A 23,743-nucleotide genomic window follows, 5' to 3' on the forward strand; every position below is an offset into this window, starting at 1 on the left:
AAACTTGCCTACGTAAATAATAGCGTGATTCAAAACCGTCTCTAAATCTTGCAAAAACAGATTTTAATTATACTACTTGACACCGCAAACTAATAATTCTCCATTGAGTTGGTGTGGCATAATTATAAATCTCACGATTCTTTTTTCAAAGATTTTCGCAAATATCTCAGCAACTCATTCACTTGAGATTTCTTTGTTTGCTTATAATAATGTAGGTAAGAAAACCAACTGGTCCAAGAAGAAGTTTAAAAATTGGAAAATTGTTTTCAAGCGTTGCTTAGTATGGGAAATAATCCAGTCAGATTAATCTCTTCACAAAGGTTTCAGTTCTTTAAATTCACTAAAATCAACAAATGAAAGAATTTAAGAAATATGGATGTTTTAACATAGGCAAAGTGGTAAATGTTACACAGTGTGTAAAGTGGCCCCTTAAACCAGCCAATGACTGGTCACAAGCCCTGTAAATGCCTAGACTTCCCGTCTTTAAGGTATTCTCCATCCCTGTTGTAATTTGTTAATACTTCTCATTCCCTCAACCATTCAAATATCAAAGCATTTAAGTATTATGTAAATTTAAGTTAATCTACAGGATATTTTTTAAACCCTGTCACATCTGAAACCACGATGATCATTATGAGCAAGAAGACATATTGGCAGAAGTAGACAACCATTTGTTTTTTTTTTTAATTTATGCGTTCTAAATATTTGTTTAATATGCTTATGACTTCTTACCCATACTGATCATTGTGGTTTGGATGTGACAGGGGTTAAAGAACATCCTGTATAAATTTACTATCTAAACAAGAAAATAAAAAATCCTTTATTTTAAAAACTCTGTTGTTCCATATTATGTCAATAATTATACAATGAGGTCAACGAGAGCCGCATTCTACATTTTCATGTATTTTATAAATAGCCACACCATACTGCTAATGTTTATGTTTTGACGTAGTATTGAATATTTTAATTCGATTTTTTTTCCTATGGTGAACCGTTCGCAACAAAAAGGAAGTTCAGTGCTATGGGAAATTGGATAAAAATAAAACACTTTCTTAGGCTGGGGCATTTGGCCGTTAGTAATAATTAAAAATCAAAAATATTAGCAACAATTTTGAATTTTAATAATAATTGCTAATGATCAAACAGCCCGGCCTTACGCGAGCTAAAAATTAGAACATTTATCGTAGGGCGAAGTTTCTCGAAAATGTATAAAAAAGTTAATAAAAATAAGCTACTCTGAACCACGTCACAAATTCTTCCAAATCCACCGATGACAGTATTGTGATATATTTCCGGTTTACGAGAAGTTAACTCACCAATCAGCCAAAGTCACCGGTTTTTTTTAAATTTTATTTTTGCACCACAACAGGCCTGGAGGCCCAATAACAGGGGTGAATTACATCACAGAACACCCAGGCTTGAGAAAAATCACATTTTATTTTTTGTGTTCTCATGGCAGGCGCCGTGGCGTAGTTGGTTAGACGGCTGACTGTGAAACTGGCGTCGCGGATTCGACTCCTGCTAGTTGCAAGAAAAAAATCCAAGAAATAATTTTTTACCCAATTGGTCTGGGTGTTGTGGTGTATTTTTCATTACTTTCTTCCAAATCCTCCATCCTACCTGCTGACAAGCCGCAAAATAGAGGCTTGGCGGGTTATTCCAAAAAAAAAAAAAAAACGGGAATTGAACCCGGAACCTTCCGTGCGTGAATCAAGCGTCTTGACCACTTTACCACGGAGGCCTCAACTTGTAACGTCACGATTTTTAAAAAAACAACAGATAAGCAAGCGAAGGTAACCCCAGTACACACCCAGGATCAAGTTTTTTTATTATTCTTCTTACAAGTTAAAAATATTTATGTTTTCGTTGGGTTATTTTTGTCTCCTTTCTGTTTTTGTAATAGTAACATTTTCCTTTCGGCAAAAATAGGAAACAAATAGGAAACAAACTCGAGACCTTTAAAAAGAGGAAATACCTTCCTTGATATAATCACCAATTTTTACTTATTTTTCTGTTCAACCTCCCGTTTCCTGGGGGAATCATTTCAATGACCAAAAGAAATTTCTAATAGCTTACAATATTATTGGACGATACCTGTCTTAAACAATATGTATGCTTGGTGAAATTGATATTTTAAGTATAAAATATTGATTCGAAAATATTCAGCACTAATCGGTTTCTAGTACATTTAAGAATCGTAGAATTTTAGTGAATTTAATTAAGGCGGGATCATTAAAGATATTGTCAATATTTCAAACACAGCACTTTAACTACCAACATATATAATCATTATTCTCGCATCCACACCCAGTAGGGCATAGGGTAGTTTTTTGGCACTCGAATCGCAACGTATCTAGATCATTTCTGTTACATGGAAGGTAATGTGATATGTCTTACACTTCAGTTATCAATCCTGGGAGAGTCAAATATTTCTTGTCAGGGAAATATTATTTAAACCACAAAAACATTCACGTTGACTCTTTCAGGAATCGAATACGGGACCTCAAGAGTGGTAGGCGAATGTCGGCCTCGTGGTGCAATGGTTGGCGCATTCACCTGTATACATAATACCTAAACATTCGTCAGTAATAAAATACATTAAAACATGTGGCCACTTTACGCACTTTATAGCATTCACCATTCTGCCTATGTTTGAACATCTACTTATCTGTAACTCCTCAAGTAAAGTAGCTTAAATATTTACTGATAATGGTTTAGAAAACAAAAAAAATTGTTCTTAAGATTTACGTAGATGTTTTTATTTTGAGGACCATTTTCAATAAGTTGTAAATAACATTATAAAATAGGAATTACGTTTTAGTAGAGTGAGATATTTATTAGATGGATGAAGGCAAGATTATCAGTCTCACGCTTCAGGTGCTAGTGCACAGAGACTCTGAAATATTCTAGTGTAAAATCGCATTTTTAAATTAAAATAAAGTATGTCAGCTATGCCGGGAATCTATTCTGGAGACTCTTGTTCGGTAGGTAAACGCTCTTACTATTTTACCACGCGACAGACATATTTAAATAATTAATTTTGATATTTTGTTTAAAATTAATTATTCGAAATATTATTGTTGAGTTAATTAGTCTAAAGGGAGTTCCAGAGAGCGTTAGTTTGTATCTTTTACTTGAGCTTGGGGCTATATAACACAGAATTCCAGACCATTAAAACTACGTATCAACGGTTATAATTGAAAATAAGAATGGCTTATGGGAGCTGGAATCCTTAGCAAAACTTTATATTTTCTAAGATGCAAGAGAAAAACTTTCCAATTTATAGAAAAACAAAAAGTCAAATAATTTTCAAACTTTCAAACTTCAAAGATTAATTTCTAACTAATTTTCAACGAGGTTTCAATTAAAATACTATGATATTTTCAATAATTATTTTACTCGAAAGATTATCCTTACTTTGTAGTGTATCTCATTCGGTGTTTAGGCCAACTTTAATTATGTGTACCATATTTTAATTATTAAAGACACAAGTACGCCTTTAGTATCAAGTAAAAAGTTGTATTAACTAAGACTTACCCTTAGAGCATCCTTCGCCATAAGTTAAAGCTACTTGTTCCTTGTCTAGAATATCCGACTATTTTCCCCCGGGCACTCTCTATTCTTCTCCTAAGAACCTTACCTGTTCTCTCACCATCTTCTCTTACACCTACCTTCATCCCGTTGGAAGCTTGGGAGACTCAGATTTGTGTAGCGAAGTTACTGAATAATAGATTATCTAGAAAGATAATCTACTGCTCGCTCTTTGAAATAGCTCATTAAGTTTAGTTAATTAATAATTTTGCACGGGATTGTAAATTCTTCGAAAAAAACAGGTTGTTAAAGACCTTAATTACCAATCACGTGTCTAATATAAACAATTTATACAATATATATTTTTAGCCAACCATTACATTTATTTAAATAACATGGTTTTACGCATATAAATTGGCAGCAAAAGTGACAAAAAAGTTAGTTCGTTTGAACAGTATGTGTATTTTAATATGTTTACATGTACTTCGTATTTCGGGTATTATAAAAAAATCATTTTTCTTACAAAAAAGCTATGATTATTTTTGTACCTTTTCCTAAAATTCAAAGTACACAGGAACATCGTTATACGTGGTATCTAAATAACACTGTTCAAATATAGAATTAAATGAACTAAACAAAATTTTAATTTTCTACATAATTTTGTAGACAAGGACTAGATTCAACCCTCTGGAGAGCTGTTAATATTAACATATTACAACAATGATGAAGAACACTTTATAAAGGGTAATATGGAAGTCTATGTTATCTTTTTCTTATGTTAATCTTTGTTGTAATTTGTTAATATTAACAGTTCCCCTGGGAGTTGAATCCAGTCCTTGTCTACAAAAATTTAGACAAAATCAAAATATTGTTTATGAATCCACCTGGTCCATGAAGAAGTATACAATTTTTAAAAAATAGCATTTTCAGGCGTTGCCTAGTATGTAGGTGAAATAATTCAATTAGATGAATCTTACCCGCATAAAAGGTTTCAGCTCGTTAACTTTACAAACATCAACAGATGAAAGAATGGAAGGAATATAGATGTTTAAATATGGGCAGAATGTTTAATGTTACACAGTGTGTAAAGTGGTCACTTAAACCAGCCAATAAACCAGCCAATGGTCATAAGGCGGCCTCCGTAGAGTAGTGTAGGGAGGTTCCGGGTTCGATTCCCGGTGAGAACACAAAAAATAAATGTGATTTTTTCTTAAGCCTAGGTGTTCTGCGATGCAACTCATCACTGTGATTGGGCCTCCTGGCCTGTTATGATGCAAAAAAACATCAAAAAATATATATATTTATTTATAAGCCCTGTAGATGCCAAGACTTCTATATTACCTTTTCTAAAGTATTATTTATTTTAATATGTTAATAAAAAACTAACATTGATTCAATAATGCGTAATGGAAGTATAATGATCTCAGAGTAATAATTCACGAGATAAACCGTCCAGCTCTTCCATAGAACAAGCGTTCCAAATGTTTGGTTCCAAACGATTTCTGGAATTATTTACGGTACGGCTTTAGGGAGAGTTCTGGCTTTCAAAATACATTCTTGAAATAGACTTAAACTCCAAATATCCGGATTAATGGATTAAATTATGATGATTGTGCAAAATTACAACAAGACTTATATGCATTATCAAATTACTGTGTTTAAAATAAACTTCATATCTATGTTTCTAAATGTTAGAAAATATCTTTCATTCGTAATAAAAATTAAATAAATGACTATATATGACAAATGAAAATACAATCAGAGAAGCAAATGAAATACGTGACTTGGGAATTATTTTGGATTCAAAATTAAATTACAATAGTCATATAGAAACAATAATTAACAAGACATACAAAATGACTGGATTTATCATGCTGCTGTGTAAATCTTTCAAAAACTTAGGTACATTTATAACTCTATATATAACATACGAACGCCCCCATCTTAAATATTGCATTGCTATCTGATCTCCTGTTTATAAATTAAATATTAATAGAATCAAGAGTGTTCAAAAAAAAATCCTGAAAAAACTAGAATACAAACTTCATTTGCATTTTCCTAATTATATAGCTTTATTAAAATTTCATTACCTTGATTTGTAAGCATAAGCATAAGTTTGATCAGATCCTGCTTTACAAAATGAAAATAATAAATTCGATTCCCCGGAACTCATTAATCTACTTGCTTACCGTGTCCGCTCCAGGCTAACTAGACTCTCTGATATTTTCTATATTCGTAAAATTAAAACTAATCATCGGAAACATTCTACGATTCCTCGTATATGTGAAACATTTAACAAAAAAAATAATGGTCTTGATATATTTAACACACCATACAATATGTACAGAAGAGAAATAATAGGCATGATTCATGATCTTTATTCGTAATTCATTAAATCATTAAATCAAATGCAATTTTCCACTCTTACTTTCCTTCGATCATTTTTTACTACTCTTTATCAATTTCCTTCTTTTCCTTTCCACTATCTCCTTGTTTTGTCCATATTTATCTTATTTTAATATATAGTATATTTATTATTTATATAGTTTAAACTTAAAGCCGTCGTCGCTTTATTACAGTATTATTTGGTGAATACATATAATTGGATGGCATGCCCTACTATGTATACATTTAAAATAGTTTTTTTTTTTTTAATATTAATTTAATCTGTTTGTATTCGAAATAAATAAAATAAAACGTGTCCGGCAAATAAATTGCATGATGATGCGACGCGCCGCGCCAGCACCATTGCCCTTTTTTATTTCAGTTCAGTGCCTAATAAATCAGCGTTTATTAAAAAGCATAGTATGTCAATCGCATACATCACACTGAATCAGTCCAACGTCGCTTGCTTCAAAAAGTAGCGTTAATGCTTGGACTAGAGAGAGGTAAATATTCTTATGCTGATATAGAGTTAATGTTAAATATTTCTAGTCTACAAAAACGTAGAAATAATACAGATTCCATATATATATTCGGCATACTAAATAGTACAATTGATGTTCCATCTTTACTGGGATAAGTAAAATTCAATATTTCGACTAGTAGGTTGAGGAATAATGAAGTACTGCTAATTGATCAGCATAGAACAAACTGTGGCCTTAATTATCTAATTACCCGTCTTTATCGCATTGTTAACTCAAGACAAGATCTGAACTTTTTTTGGTTTAAGTTTACAACGATTTAAACGAGCATTAAATAAATAGTTCATATCTTGTCTTGATGTCCCTTATGTTTGTCAATGCTTCTTTTCTTTTTTATAAATGTTTTTAACTCTTCTTTTATTGTTATATTTATACCCCATAAATTGTATACATGGACAATTTCTGTTAATAAATCTATATTCTATTATGATCTGTTTGCAAAACCGCAAAGAAGGTGAATAATATACAAATAAGCGAAATTAAAGTAAAATTAAGTTTAAATTAAATAAAATTAAAGTAAAAATAAAAAATAAGCAAACGAATTGCCTACTGTCTATTCTCACAAGGTAAAGTAGTAGTATTTGTAATATATACCTGTTCTGAGGTAGAACAGCATTTTTTTAGCAAAAATTACAGTTTTTTTTTAGATATGTCTTAGGCTAATCAATACAGAGTTGAATAATACGTAAAAATATGGTAATAAATAAAAATTAAAACGGTCAAAGTACATGTACTGAAAAAAATTATGAAAACGAAAAAATATATGAAACTGAACAAAAATATATACAGAAAAAAAAATACTCATTAAAAGGTATAAACTGATAGAAAGTAATAAATTTGTAAACTCACATTTAAAAATAAAAAAAACAACATACTGACAAATATAATTATATCACACAAAAACTATTAATATCTGCTCCAACCGGCTCCTTCCCATTTTTAAAATCCACTCTTATGTACCAATTTCAAATTTGTTTCCAGCTAAGCATAATATTTATTATTGAAACATCTTTTTTTTTCCTGATAATGATCAGAATATTTGCTATAGTGCTAAAATAACACTACCATTCAAATATATTTTTTGTTATTTAATAATAAAATGTTTCAATGTAAAATCATACTATAAAATAAAAAACTTCGATTAAAGTGTGCATTTTAATTTACTTTTGTTAAAACTTGGAAGCCACATGTACAAATTAGTTGAAGATTCGTTAGTTTATTTTAAAACTTTATGGCCACAGCTGCAGAAAAATATTTAAAAAACTTATTTTTGGATAAAAACGACCATTTTAAATTCAACTATAGCAAGGCAAAAAACTATAAATTAAGCTTGCAATATATGATTTTCTCACGACACCGTACAAAAAAATGTAGTTTTTTTTGCTTTAGTTTGATAGTTTATTAAAAAAATTGAAACCAACGAGCTTCTTTATTATTCATAAGTAGTGGTAATTTTGAATTTTTATGCCTCATTAGTGTTTGAATTTGAATCACAGTATTTAAAACAACTTTCCACAAAATGAAAAATCCGTATTGGGTTTTCTTAGAAAATTAACTCAGATTGTCTGAAATTAAAATATTACGTCGTTCATGCATAGGAGCACAGTATTAACTACTGCTACGAAACATATACAATGTCTTCTACAAATTCAATGAAACATTTTAGGCGTGAAATTCTTCAAAGCTCGAGAGTGGAGCTTTTAGCGTTTTATTCAGTTCATTGGCCAGAAAGGGCTCTCTTGACAAATGTTTTCACGCATTCTGAGTCAATAAAAACTGCTGACTAAATATACGAGTATGCGTCTATTTTGTAATATTCTCGGATATTTGATGAAATGTTGTGAATTTGTCAGTTATCTTTGCGAAATTTTGGTTAATTTGTCAGTTGGTTATCGTTCATGAATATTTTAATGAGTTTTTTAATAAATTTGTAAAGATAATATTTTTCATGACTTTCGTCCCGTTGACTGTTTTTTGGTTATTTTGGTTACTTTCTCTTTTATCTTTTTGTTCTTTAATTTCATAAAAATCAATAAATGGAAGAATGGAAGAAATAAAGAAGTTCAAACATCGGCAGAATGACAAATTATAAGTCCTGTAAATGCCTAGATTCTATATTTCCTCCTCGTAATTATTCTTTATCCCTTTTGTAATGTTTTGAACTATTCAACTTTTTAATATTTGAGTTTGTCCAAATGTTTGTAGACAAAAAACTGAATTTCACCCCCTCGGGGGTCATTAAGATTAACAAATTAAAACCTTAAAGAAGGGAAGAAGAAGAAGTTTAAAAATTGTGAAATTGTTTTCAGGCGTTGCCTAGTATGTAAAATAATTCAGTCAGATGAATCTCTTCGCAACAAAAAAGATTTCAGCTTTTTAGCTTCACTTAAATAAACGGATGAATTTTTAAAAAAAGGATGTTCAAACATAGGCAAAATGGTGTTACACAGTGTGTAAAGTGGCCACTTAAACCAGTCAATGATCAGTCATAAGCTCTGTAAATGCCTAGACTTCTATATTTCCTTCTTTAAGGTATTCTCTATCCCTGTTATAATTTGTTATTCTACTTTCATTTAAACTTCCACGTTTCCATTTATAAGAATGTTAAAGGGTTGAATAATTTATTGATCATTTACAAAATTAAAAATCATATATGCATGTGCAATAATATCGACTAATACCAACAAATCGTATTTTTCCTAGTATGTATCATTGTTTAATTACCTTATAAAATAAAATAAACAAAAAATACTTAATTGAGACTCTACAGATCTATTTTATTCAGTGAGAAATACTTATTTTTTTACGCTTCTTTGACAAGTTGCTTATATCAATAATATGTTGTTGATTAAACCTAAATTATTGACCATTCTCGAGATAATTGTTTTTTTGATTCAGAATACATCTTTTAAATGAACACAATTATTGTTGTTGTTATTGATCATAGTAATGATTATATTTTGGCTGCTTTTGATATTAAAAATAACATTTATTTCAAAAGCAATCAATGTCTTATCAATGATAGATTACTCGTATATAAACTCAGTAAGGTACAAGAGAATACCCACATATATTAAATAAGTTATTGTTATGGGCAACTGAGAATTTAGCTCATGGAGAATGCACAATATATATCCATTATAAATTAGACAACATTGATCGAGTGCATGGCATGTCTTTTTTTATTTATATATTTTATTACATTTATGAAGCATATTTATACCATTTCTAAAATGATAGTTTGAATTTTTATGAATTAACTTAACATAATAATAAATTTATATCACTTTCGGGGTCTTTTCCTTTGTCGTAAATAACTGTGTTAGAAAATGAGAAACAAGTTTTGGTAGAGCGAGGTTCAAAACTCGGATCTCCTGAGACCCCAACACTAGCCACGGAACCACAACTCGTGTTATTGTAGTGAAATAAAACAAATTAAAACAATATTTCTTGCTCATGCTGGCAATGGAACCCGGGACCTAAGTTTTAGAAGGAAAGAAAAGTTACCAAATATGAAAGACAACTTTGCTACAAAAAAACAGACAGACAGTTTTAATTGTTGAGACTTTAAATAGTAATCGTGAAAAGTCATAAATTTTTGTTGAATTCAGTTTTATAGTTTTAATAATATGTAACTTTAATTTTTAAAAAATAAATAACAAAAACCTATTCATTTTAGGAATAGGTATACAAATAGGTGAAAATAACAAAAATAATGTTTGTCTTTTAAGTCATCAGGGAAACATGTTTAAAAATGAGATCGAACTTAATATTTTTTCCAGAAACCACGAATCCAAGTATTAGACCAGCGCAGTCATTATGTGCCAGAGGCTACCACAGTAAATATTTGAGATCAGGATTTTCAGTTTTTTTGTTTGCCTTAGTTTGTTTTCTTTTTTTTTCTATTTTTGTTTTCTTTACTTTACATATCAAATAATTTCTGTAGTGTCACATTAGCTTTCTTGCCCCTGTTAAATATTTTCCTCTTTTTTATTTGGTACAGAGTATTTTCGTTTTTTTTTGTTTGTCGACGATATTCTTAAAATAAATATAACAAATCGTTGTATAAAATATCCAATATCCTAAGTATTAGAACCCAAATATAGAATATTCCATAATTGAATTCCCCGCTGACTCTTTATTTGGAATAACGGTAAGTTTAAACTTATCTGTATATTTTACAAATAACTTTATACAAACAATAAAACGTTTTGAAAATATAAACACAAACATAAATACAGCTTGCTGAACATAAATATAAATATAAATATTTAAAAACTAATGTATATATTCAAAACAATTCGAAATATAATTAATGTACAGGAACTTTCAAAGATTTATTTTGCATTGTGCCAATCAATTTTGGAGTACGGTATAATCGGTTGAGGTGGTGCAAATGACACAGTTCTAAATAGTGTATTTGTTGCACAAAAATCCATAACTAAAATAATACTCAGAGTCCCGATAAAGACATCTACTGAAGAAATATTCCATAAATCACAACTTATGACACCAAAACAATATACGCTAAAACAATACTCACTTATAGATTCAAAAACTACTCTTACTCAAATGAAAGACATAACTCCCACAATACTTCACATACAAATAATATAATCACTAGATCCTCAACACATAGACAACTTAAACAAATACAAACTAATACCCCTTTCAGGCAAAGGGATTTTGAGTATTATTCAATTAAAATCTATAACCTACTTCCACTATCTATTAAAACAATTAGTAACGATGAAATGTTTAAAAAGGCTATAAAAAATGGATAGTGGAGCTAGGTAGAAGTAAAATGGATTGTCTCATTCGCCCATACCAATATTGAATCAACTGCTCCACAAGTGTATAGCTTATGTTAGGTTTTTGTTATTTTCATTGTGTGTTTTGTAATATAAATAATATGGATGTACATAAATACCTTGTTTTTATAATTGTCTGAATATTTGTTAATTTTATTTGTTTAAGTTAGTCTTCTTTGTTTATTCTCAAATGTAATTTCAAAAAAGTATATTGTTAAGTGTCCTCGGCACGGAAAACCCCAGTGAGGTCACATTATTTTTATTATTAATTATAGTTTCTAAGCGAAAAACATGTATAAATAAATAAATAATAATAGTATTATTTTCAACAAATTAACGAAAATTATCTAGCTTTTACTTACCTTGAAAAAATCACAGCCAAAACAAAAAACTTCCGCCACTGTCACAACTTTTGTCGGAATGACAAGATAAAATGAGTGAATGAGATAAAATATGAGCTTGTATTGCGTCATGAACCGTTTGTTCGAAAGAAATTGTGATATATCATATTTTATTTTATTTTTTATATATTTAACGCCCATGGGTCTTTTACAATACAAATGTGCTTATATAATACATAATAATGTTTATAAACAATAATAGATAGCAGGTATACAAAGGTTAAAATGTAAAAACAATAAAACACGTTTAAAAATATATATTAAAAGTAATTAATAATTGCGTACTTTGATTTTTGCAAAGTGAATTTTTATATCTTAAAGAGTGATACCAAAGACTAAGAAATTAAAAATACCTACACAAATTTATAGGGATACTATTCCATATTTGATCGTTTTTCTATACTCCAAGATGCAATTTCCACTCTTTTTCCTTTTTCTGAATTTTTACTTAATCTATCATTGAGTCAAATTTTTTTTTGGATTTTTATTTTATTTCACTGAAAAACTGTATTTTTCGTCGGCTCGGAAACGAAAAATTTCAGCTATTTATTCTCAGCCATTACGAAATCCACCCAATAACAATAATAATTTGTTCTGGAACGAGTAAAACTAATACTTCACTTAAGTTCAGTTAAAATTACTTTTAATACAGATTGGCATTTACTTCGTAGGAATTTTCATCACTCCGCCTTCCGCACCCAGAGGTGCATAGGGAACTGAGGTTAACACAACTCAGCATATCTCGATTTCCTGTTACATGAAGATAGTGTGATCAGTCTTACGCTTCGGAACAATGAAATACTACAATTCAAACAACGTTTAAAATAAATATTTCACATCACCCTGTATTTCACATCAAAAATCAAACCCGGGAACTCAAAAACAGTAGGCATATGCGACAACCATCTTATGACGAGGCGGAATTATCGCCACTCAATATTCTAATTCAGAATTTTTACCTGAAAGCAGACATCGAGCCAAAAACATTCGTCTAGGGCTCTGGTTCTATTTCACACATATAGCTGTATTCTTCATCCACTTGGACTCAAAAAAAAAATTCCCTGACATGTTATTCTAAGTTTTCTACGTACTCGTATTTTTGACAATTTCTGTATTTATAATATGGATAGTGTGCACTAAGAGTGCGCGGTTCACAAGAGTACGCGTCGATCGTTCTAAAAAACTATTGATATTTCCCTAATATGCAATGCAGTATTTCGATACTCTTTTCGTTTATCAAATCCCTTGAAGGTTTTCTCTGAAGAATGGAATTATTTTCATTTGAAGAATATTTTTTCTTAATCCCTCTGTTTATTTCCCCTGACATTTTGCTCTCGATATTCTCCTGAGTAAACAGAAAACGTTTTCTCTAAAATAAAAATAAAAATAAAAATTATTTATTTAAATTCGCGGAACCTCCTGAGCATATTTCCCTTGTACAATGTTTTATTTTGAATTGCGATTTTCCCGATTACGCATTTTTATGATTCAAAGTAAATTCGGCGTATTTATTTTGGGTGAAGTCGATCATAAATATGTTGACATTTAAATATAATGTTTGTAAAAAGATTTTGAAGTATACTTTTACGTTCGTAAACTCATTGATTTTTATTTATGCTCCCTATGAGCTTTTACATTAATTTTCAAAACATTTAAGTGAAACAGTGTAACAAAGGTATATAAATGAAGTTAATAGTAAGAATAACATATGAGAGACTAAAATAAACAATAATACGTTGAAATAAGGAAATGCACCAACATACATATATGTGTATACAGTAAGATATTAAATGTATTTACAAATATAAATATAAACACATACGTTCACATACGTATGCATACATACACATATATTTAAAAACATATATATCTTTACATATATAATTCTTCTGTACTTGTGATGTCACTGAGCTCCTCCTAAACGGCTTAACCGATTAACTTGCTGTTTTTTTAGCGAAATGAATATCTTTGCGCTGCGCGTGTTCGCAGATATCTAATTTGTAAAAAAAAAATTAGGAACATAAATGTTTCATTCATAGATCTACCGGGGTTGCATTCGGCAAAAATACATTTACAAAAAAAATGGGAGGATGTTGTTTTTTTGTGTGTAAAAAAAGTTTGTTTTTGAATGTTTACAAACAACATTCGCTTTTAATGAATCTCAATCAGATTTTTTTGTTTAATTTCCCAATAATTTCTACCCATTTATTTATTTTTTATAGATTTTCAGTAATGATAAAATAATATTAACTGACATTTGTTGCATTTTTTAAAATTGCATTCTTACATAAAGTGGCACCCCTTATGGTAAATAAGCAGAGTTTGACATTTGCAAAAAGAATTTTATTTTTGAAAATGTATTATTTTATGTTTTGTAATTTAACCATTAACAATTATTTAGGTACCTACTTAACTGCAATATTTAAATATTAGTAATTTTTAGTTTTAGAATTCAGTCATAAACAAGTACCTAGGTATCTACTTATCAATGAAAAGTCTTTTTTCTTTAACTCAGTCAGTTTTGCACGCTTTCACGACACAATCGGGCATTTTTCTTTTCATTTTTTTTGGTTTCGAATTAAATGTCAACCTCGTGTCAAAACCCAGCTGGCGGTTAAAGAATGACTAAATTCGCGTCGGACATGAGTTGAGTGTCATAATTTAAGAGGGTTCAGCGTAAAACATGGTCTGACTTTTCTTCATTAATACGTATTCCCTTGATTATGGCACTAGAGCATTGATTTTTGCACGATTTTGATTTGAGCACGACGAGGACTCATAGCAAATTACATGAGGAGATAAAACTTAAAACTAACCCTTATTACGAATATGTAAATAGCTGAAAATAGGCAAAAATAAATAAAGTTTTTTAAATTTTTATTTATCCGGTTATATATTTATATAATTCTTCTTTTCGCGTGTATGTCACTGAACTCTTAAACGACTGTACCAATTTTGATGAAATTTTTTTGTGTGTTTGAGTGGGTCGGTAAGTGGCGCTGCGATCTCAATGTGAGATTTTGCGTTTGCTGAGCCAGCTAATAATAGCCAACGTTCGTGCAGGACAACGTCTATCGGGTGCTTTAGTATATATATATATATATAAACGTATACAAATAAATATATTATTATAGATATACCTAAAATATGACCACATTTCTGATTATCGTAGGCAACTGAAATGGCTCAAAATTAGACAGCGGAGAGACTATCACTCCCTCTCACTTCTGTTCAATGTACTTCATAGTCCTAACGCTCCTATTTACCTGTGTGAAAAATTTCAACGCTTATCAGTTCATGGTTTACCTCTTCGTTCTCATTCTCAAGGCAATCTCTTAATACCCATACACAATTCCTCTTTCTTCTCTAACTCATATAGTGTCCATGCGGCTCGACTGTGGAATCATCTCCCACCCACCATCAAAGATGTTACTACATTATCTCTGTTTAAATCACGTCTGAAGAAACATCTCCTTTCTCTTCCTTAATCTCTCCTCCTTTCCTTTTTCCTCTTTCCGCGTTTTTCCTTTTCCCCATTAAGTAATAGTTTTGATTTAAGGTAATTTATAAACAAATACGTTAATTTCTATTTTTATATATTTTTAACTTTTTAATCTTTTTTTTTTCTATTGAATATGTCCTGTCACTTAAATTATAAAAATAAAACTTTTATTTTATTGGTTGGTTGGAAGAAATTGCCATTTGGCAATAAGCCCGCCAATGTACAAATAACATTATGTACAAAAAGTTAAATAAATAAAAAAATAAAACAATAAATAAATATTTAGTAAAATTAAGTTAATAAATAATTTTATTAAGAATTTTTTTTCAGATTGATTAACAGCCTTTAACTTAGAATTTAATCTTTAGAATATTTAACCTGTTATGATATAAAGACAAAAGAAACATATCAACTTCACCATACTAGTGATACAATTGATTCCAGTTGTAATTCACATACAAAAAATCAAGACAATATATTTATATTATTGTTAATTTATTGAATCGGCATTAAAATTGTAAAATAGTGTTTATACAAGTATCAACAACTGTTGATAAAATATTAAATACATTTAATCAAGACACTAAATATTTTTAATTTTTTTAACATAAAAATTGATATTTATATTATTTTCAAATTTATCGTATATTTTACTAAAGTAAATGATTAAATTCAGTTCAATATCGTGTTAACATCTTAGTGGTTTGAAAACGGATAGTGGTTTGGCCGGTTATCGGATATTCGGCGAGCCCCTAAGCCGGATAGTCGAATATCCGGCCACCGGATATCTTTCAATAATAAACAGTTTTTCTAAGATTATCTGTCTAGTTTTTATTTGTATCTTCCTTTGTGTGTTGACTTTCTTCAGGTAAAAGGCGGTAACTCACAAAAATAATTCAATTTCAAATTTAAAGGGATGACCAAAAAACAGTACGAACTCCCCGGTACTCGAATTTCTTTGATAGTAAAAAACAAAACTTTTAATATGCATAAAATAAAAAGCGGTTAAAAAATTTTTTTTCACGGTATATTTAATGAACACTTATCGAGCGATAAGTTGCATATCAATATAGTTTATAAGTATATTAATAAAATGATTGTTAGAGTTTTGGGTGGTTTCATCCCTTGCGCTTCATTTTTTTCACACAAATATATAACTTACTATAATGTAAGTATTAATAGACTAGAAAGGGTCCAACAATTTTTTTTTAAGTAGGTCGACTACCGGTTAAACATTAACTTCTTTAATCATGCTAAGGTATGCAGTACCATGGAATAAACTCTCTTAAAAATTTGAAGAATAATGTTAGACCAGATATTTTTATTCAAATTAATAAGTAATGAAATTGATTCTCCCAAGCTACTTGAAAGACTTCCATTCCGTGTGCCATCCAGACCGACTATCTACAAGACAAAATCTTCTGTTTTACACTGGAAACGCGTCAACAAACTATGTTAAACAATCTACAATACCTAGAATATGCGACCAATATAACAATATATTTACCGAGGCTGATATTTTTTGTGACAATGTATGTAAAGTTAGGTCAAAAATTATAGAAATTTTGAGAGAAGCGGATATTTAACTTTATTATTTTATATTTTTTTTTCAGTTCGTTTCTTTTACATTTATTATATTGAACATAATTTAAATTATTGTATTAAGTGTAAACAATTGTTTGGTGTGTACATGAGCTTCTTACACTAATATACAAAGAAATTGGATATATAAGTGTACATACTGTTTGTTTACCTAATAAAAATAAAAAATAATTTTAAAAAGGAGAAATGAAAGCATTACCTACAGTTAAATTCAAAATAAATAAAGCTACATTGAAATATAAATATATACCTCTGTATTAAGTTTCTAGATTTTTATTATTGGTATCGTATCCAAAATACAATAATATTACTTTATTCAATTCTACTTTTTTATAAAAAATGTTTTGAAAGTTTGATAATGTAATAACAAGACAAAACGCGTCACATTGTACCTCTTAAAAAATAAAAATAGAATTTAATCCAACAATATTATTTTATACTGGATACCTTACCAATAATAAAAATCTAGTAGCTTAACATTGAGGTATATAATATATCTCAATGTAGCTTTATTTATATTGAATTTAACTCTACTGGTTTTATTTTTCCTTTCACTGCACTGAGGTATAGAACTAGAGTAAGCAAAATCGTTTGAAATGTGATCCCTTAACCAACGACCAATTAGCATATGTTTGAGAGAACGGGCGATTTAGTCTGATGCGAGCATTTCTCGACTACTTTTGAACTTTCGTCTGTACTCGCAATTACTAAAATGCCAACATGTTCATTTTGATACTGCACAAATCGTTCGAGAAAATATAGAAGAAGTGATGGTTTAACCTTTCTAGATAAAGTTTTTATATTCATCAATATTTGTCTAAAATAACTATTTTAATGTTAAACGTTTTATTTATATGTTTCCACTGTTACCAGTACTTATCAGTCGTGAGCTATCTGTTGTTTTTGTCTCTCTCAGCTAGCCGGGCGTAAATGCGAAATTCGGGGAAGGGAGCGACATACCGAATAGAACTCACAGTAGACCGATATAAACAGTCCGTGCTTTTTACAGTACTACGTGTTTTGCTTGCCAAAGCCGATGTGATATCCTCTTTCTACTTTTTTCCTTCTTCCTACTGAGTAATAGTATTGATTTAAGGTAATTTATAGGCAAATACAGTTATTTCCATTTTAACATATCTTTAGCTCTTTTATTTTTATTTTCTATTGAATATGTTTTATAACTTTATTATAAAAATTTAAAACTTATTTTATTGTTTTGTTGGAAGAAATTGCCCTTTGGCAATAAACGCGCCAATGTACAATTAATATTATAATGTTATAATCCGTAAGGGTTTATAAATAAATTTTCAAATAAAAAAAAAAAAAAAAAAAAAACATTATTTACAAAAAAATATATTACGTGATGACATTTGTACCCTCCGCTGCCCATTGCCTTTATTTTGGGGTCTTTTTAGCTCGAATTTGTATAGTGTCATCATATTTCAATATTTCACTATGAGTTTGGCAAATTATGCGAAGGACTTTTATCGGATATTGACATTCTTCCTCATGATCGTATCGCGAACCCGAATGGCAGCGAAAACTGTCAACTTCCTAAAGGCAGATTAGTAAAGATTTTTTGTTTCGTTCCAGGGTAACAGCAGTTCGACAAGCGCTCCTTTGACCCTCGGAGTCGGTGCCACGTTCGGGGAGCCGGCGGGGGGCCTGCCCCGAGCCGCCACAGTGGTCACACGTTCCGCCTGCGAACTGCTGCGCGTCCAGCATCACGACTTTCGTCTCGTATGGGAGGTATGACAAACATTTTTTTAAAAATTACTTACAGTCCATTCAAATACTTAATCCTCCTTGCTTTGTGTGTGTGTAAAAAGAATCATTCGAATTAATATATAATACAGGGTTTCTTTAAACCCTGTCCCATCCGAAACCATGATGATCAGTATGGGCAAGAAGAGATATTACCATGCAAGTCAGCCCAAAGAGTCACCCTAGTCAGCTCAACACTGTCACTCAGTTCCAGCATGTAGTCCAAGCGCAGTCAGTTTAATTCCTCATCGTCATTACTCTCATACTGCACAACAAAGTTTGGTATATATACAACATTGCTGGCTTCGAAAAATAGCGTGGATGCTTGGACTAGAGAGAGGTCATTATTCTTATGCTGAAATAGAGTCAATGTTAAATATTTCCAGTCTACAAAAACGTAGAACTAATACTGATTCCATATTGTATATGTTCGGCATACTAAATGGTATAATCGGTGTTCCATCATTACTGGTACAAGTAAAATTCAATATTCCGACTCGTAGGTTGAGAAACAATGAAGTTCTATTCATCGATCAGCATAGAACAAACTATAGACTTAATTTTCCAATGACCCGTCTTTGTCGTATTGTTAACTCGAGACAAGATCTGGCCTTTTTTGGTTTAAGTTTATAACGATTTAAACAAGCACTAAATAAATAGTCCAGATCTTGTCTTGATGTCCCTTATGTTTGTCAATGCTTCTTTTCATTTTTTTAATGTTTTAAACTATTCTTTTGTTGTAATATTTTAACCCAATAAATTGTTTACAAAGACAATTTCCATTAATAAATAAATAAATTTATTCGCCATGTAATAAATATACCTTGGAACACCAACCTCGTGTCTTCTATCAATCTCCAACTGCGGTAAGAGCTTCAACTCTCAACAACCATAAAAAACTACACCCAGCAGCTACCTAGCTCCAACATATATTATCATCATCTGATTGTGCATAGAGCACTACGCAGGAACTCAAAATACAGCGTATCTAAATTATATAACATTGACGTAAGATAATCATTCTTTCGCTGTAGGTACCAGTCCAGGGGCTGTGAAATATTGCTGTGTCAAATAACTTTCAAAAAAAATTCACGTTGTTATTTATTTTATCTTGGTTTATTTAGAAACAGAACCTTAAATCCCAACTAACCACTTCAGCACAAAGCACACTCAAGCAAACAAGCTTTTGCAAATTGTTTTCTCGAACCATAATGACGGGGTGAAAAACGAAAATAAACAAGCCTTTTGTGTTTTTACTGCAAAAGTTTGCATTCCCGAAGAAGCATATTTCAAAGCTTTGCTGTATTTAATCCAGATTGCAAGGAAAAAAACTGTACTGAAATCCGCACACAGATAGCGGAAGCAACAAGTGGAAAAAAGTATCCTTATAGAAACCTCATTCTACCTCCATTGTTCAGATATCTCCTTTGCCGTTCGGAGATCGATAATGTTAGATTGTTAACCCTTCTCAACAGAGGGAAGAAAAGATTCGCAAAAAGCTACTTTTTGCGTTTATTAATATAAAAACCTTATTGTTTTTAATTAATTAAGTTTTTTTCATGTGAGTACCTTTTGATAAATATTTTCGTTTTAAGCTAAAATTTTTGACCGACTCTTCTTTTGACCAGTCTGGTTTTTGGTTGGCTAGAAGATATTGCGTTTTGCAAAAAATCCGCCAAAATACTTATTATTTGTTCTTGAAGATTTAAATAAATAAATAAAAGCTCAATGTCCGGAAGGATTAAAAGTAAGGTGAAAATCCTGAATAAAAATATCGAATAGAGATAAGTCCACCCCGTGTGTAGTTGTTGGTGCATTCGTTCGCCAACCGTGCTTGAGGTCCCGAGTTCGATTCATGGGAAGGTGGATATGAAATATTGATTGAAAAGTTATCCTTCTTACACTGCAATATTTAATATTCCTGGAATAGCAGCTGAAGCGTAAGACTGATCCTATTACCTTCATAAAACAGGTAATTGATATACTCCGCATTTAGTGTACCAATGCAGTGACCTTGGGTGCGGACAGGGGTATAATGATAATGATGTACATGTGAAGCATTCACTTTGTGGTCAAATATTTCAATAAATGTTATTAAATATCTGTATGAAAAGATTAGTCCATTTGTCACACTTGGAATTCTTTGGGATCGATCTTTTTGCTTCTCGTAGATCTCTTTGCCACTAAAAAAGTATGGGATGAAGATGGATTGGCATGGTTTAGCTCAAAGTCTTATGTGTTTATCGTGTTGATGAATATATTGGTAACCATTATTTCATTGCCCTTGTTTGTCTTTGCTACATAGTTTTGTTATTTTTGTTCAGTTTCTTGTATTTATGTTTCTTCGTGTAACTGTTGTAATTGGCTTAGGAGGTTTAAATAATAAATAAATAAATAACCAGTGATTAGCAATTAAACAGCAACCAACAATCTCTTACAACTACAAAAAATACAAGATATATGGTCGTGGAATTATATCGAAAAATATCTGCAAATTATATATATTTTTAAGTACACATATTTTTTTAATTACCTCGTAAACTACAATTAAAATTTTAAAAAATCAAAACACGTTTGAAAACGAAAGCTAACACAAATTTAAACCTGTAAAGTTGATTAAGCATATTGATCTAAATAAGTATCTAACTACGCTTAACATTACCCAAAACTTTAAAAGGTTATTTTATAAACGATTCAGAGTTTATTCAGATTAAACCTTCTATGTTTCCTGGATTATCTTAGAAACTCCTTCATTAGAGAGTCTCTAATAAATTAGAGTTAAGAAGCTTTGAATTCCATGTGTTGATTCACGTAACAATAATGCTCGCGGCTTATTGTTTACACAGAGCCTTCACATACAATACGTATATGAGATTTACAGGGAGCGGCAAAATGATCTGAAGGTTTTCGCCGCCGTACTGTTGAACGAGTAGGTGGTAAGGGGTGGTGAGGATAGACGCGTTTCAGAGCTCACGCGTAGACATTTTTGGTAGCCATAATATAGTGGTCGGCTGAGCATCGTGCGTTTGTTGTCGAGGCGTTTTTTAAAAGTGGTGATTCCTGCATTGCTGTTCAGCGGAAGTTCCGGGGACGTTTTAATGTGGATCCAAGAAGAAAAGTCCCCACTCGTAACACAACTATGCTTTGGGTGAGAACTTCAGAGCTACCGGTTCTACGATAAAACGGAAGTCAACAGGCCGTCCAAGGCTAGCCAGACGCCACAGAATATCGATCGAGTAAGAGAAGCTGTGGAAGCCAGTCTTTGGCGGCCGGCCCGCAAACAAGCTGCTGCTTTGCACATGTCAGACCACTCGGTAAGAAGAATATTGCGTTTCGATCTGCATTTCCACTCATACGAAATGGCTCTTGTCCAGCATATAAAGCCTAATGATTGATTTGATGACTGATGAAAATAATTTTACAATGAGCGACGAGGCACATTTTTATCTGGATTGTTATGTCAACAAACAGAACTTTTGTTATTGGTCAGCTACAAATATTAAAAAACTGCATGAACGTTCTCTGCAAAGTCTTAAGGTTGCTGTGTGATGTGGTGTAGCAAGAAGTTTTGTCATTGGGCCATACTTTTTTGAAGAGGGTGGTCGAACCGTTACGGTTAATTCATAACGTTATTTGTTGATGTTGAAAAACTTCCTAATCCCTGAACTTCAGAGAAATCATTTAGTGCACAGGAGGATGTGGTTCCAGACAGATGGGGAACTTCCCATACAGCCAATGAGGTGATGGATTTTTTGAGAAGCAAGTTTCGTGGCCGAATCATCCCGCGTTTTGGGGACATTGCATGCCCAGCTCGCTCCCCAGAGCTTAGTAGTTGTAATTTTTTCTTGTGGGGGTTTCTTAAAGCAAGAGTTTACACAAACAAACTCTTCACACTGGACGAACTGAAAGAAGCCAAGAAATCGCCTAACTGTCTCTTGCAATATTAGAAAAGGTATTCGACAGTTTCAGTACAAGACTGGAAGAATGCTTGGCCAATTAAAGATATCATTTAAAGGACGTTATCTTCAGATCTTTAACGGATAAAATCGGTTGTTCTGATGTTATTTTTATTAATTTACATGAACACTCTTCTGTAATAAGCCATGAAACATTTTGGATCACTTTTAATTTTTATTTTGTTTGATCTTTAAAACTGTCAGATCATTTTGTCACTTGCTGTATTATCATAATTGATGTAATGATGAAGTTCAGTGGTCTTTTGATATCAAACTGACTAAAAACTTTTATCTTATTTTTATGTATCGTATTATCATCATTTTGCTTTTTTCAAGTATTGTAATTTTAAAATTACTCCGCCTGTGACGACACGAGTCGGGCTGCGATTTAAAAGTAGAACCCCGTAGCTATCAAAAGGCATAATTTTTACTTTATGTAAGAAAACATTTTTTATATTAAATTTCCCGTAGCACTGAACTTCCTCATTATTATAATATTTGTAAAGAGAGTGAGAGAGAGAGAGAGTTTTTGAGTATTTTCAGGCGTTCTTTAGTTGGTGAAATAATTCAGTGAGATGAATCTCACCCACATCAATAACATATAAAAAAATCGAACAATAATTACTGAACACTGTAATTGGGCCTCTTGGCCTGTTGTGGTGCAAAAAATAAAATTTAAAAAGTATAAATAATAAAGGATGTTCAAACATAGGCAGAGAGATAAATGTTTCACAGTGTGTAATTTGATTAGTCGAACCGGCCAACGACGGCGTTATAAAACTTGAAAATTCCTATTCTTTGATGTTTTACTTGTAATAAAAATTCTTCGTCTACGTTGTAGTACAAAATTCGAATTTACCATACCGTTCTGGTGGCTTTTATTTGATACCAAAAGTTCACGTAAATAATTCAAATAGCTCGTAACAATAAACAAATATACATGTGTTCAAATAATATAAAATATTTCTATTTCCCTTCGCAATAGAAGCTCCAACTTAATCATAAAAATATTGTATTTTTCACAGGAATGCGATATCATCATATTTATTGCTTCCACTATCAAATTTCATGGGTGGGTAAATTTCATATTTTTCCTCAAAATATACGCGTATACCACCCCGTACTGTTTACTGCCCTTCCCGAGTTTAAAGCGGAAATTTTATTGTCTTCACGAAGATGAAAGGGGAAGATACTTATAACGTCTTTAATAATCTAAAAAAAGGTTTTTTCCATTCCCACCTCATCAAATTTT

The 23,743-nt window shown here is 31.1% G+C and overlaps 1 protein-coding gene across 2 annotated transcripts in view; it reads left to right on the top strand.

Annotated features, from left to right (window-relative positions):
* Positions 1-23,743, top strand: part of Epac (Exchange protein directly activated by cAMP) — a 489,842-nt gene that overhangs the window by 375,931 nt on the left and 90,168 nt on the right. For both annotated transcript variants that reach the window (XM_088242316.1, XM_088242317.1), the window contains exon 4: positions 18,365-18,520. In XM_088242316.1, the coding sequence (XP_088098442.1) occupies positions 18,365-18,520 (156 nt within the window). The remainder of the gene's footprint in view (positions 1-18,364; positions 18,521-23,743) is intronic.

The sequence above is a fragment of the Micrasema longulum genome, unplaced genomic scaffold (assembly GCF_059751315.1).
Source record: "Micrasema longulum isolate JH-2025_06_02 unplaced genomic scaffold, ASM5975131v1 h1tg000133l, whole genome shotgun sequence".
In the NCBI taxonomy this organism is placed as follows: Eukaryota; Metazoa; Arthropoda; class Insecta; order Trichoptera; family Brachycentridae; genus Micrasema; species Micrasema longulum.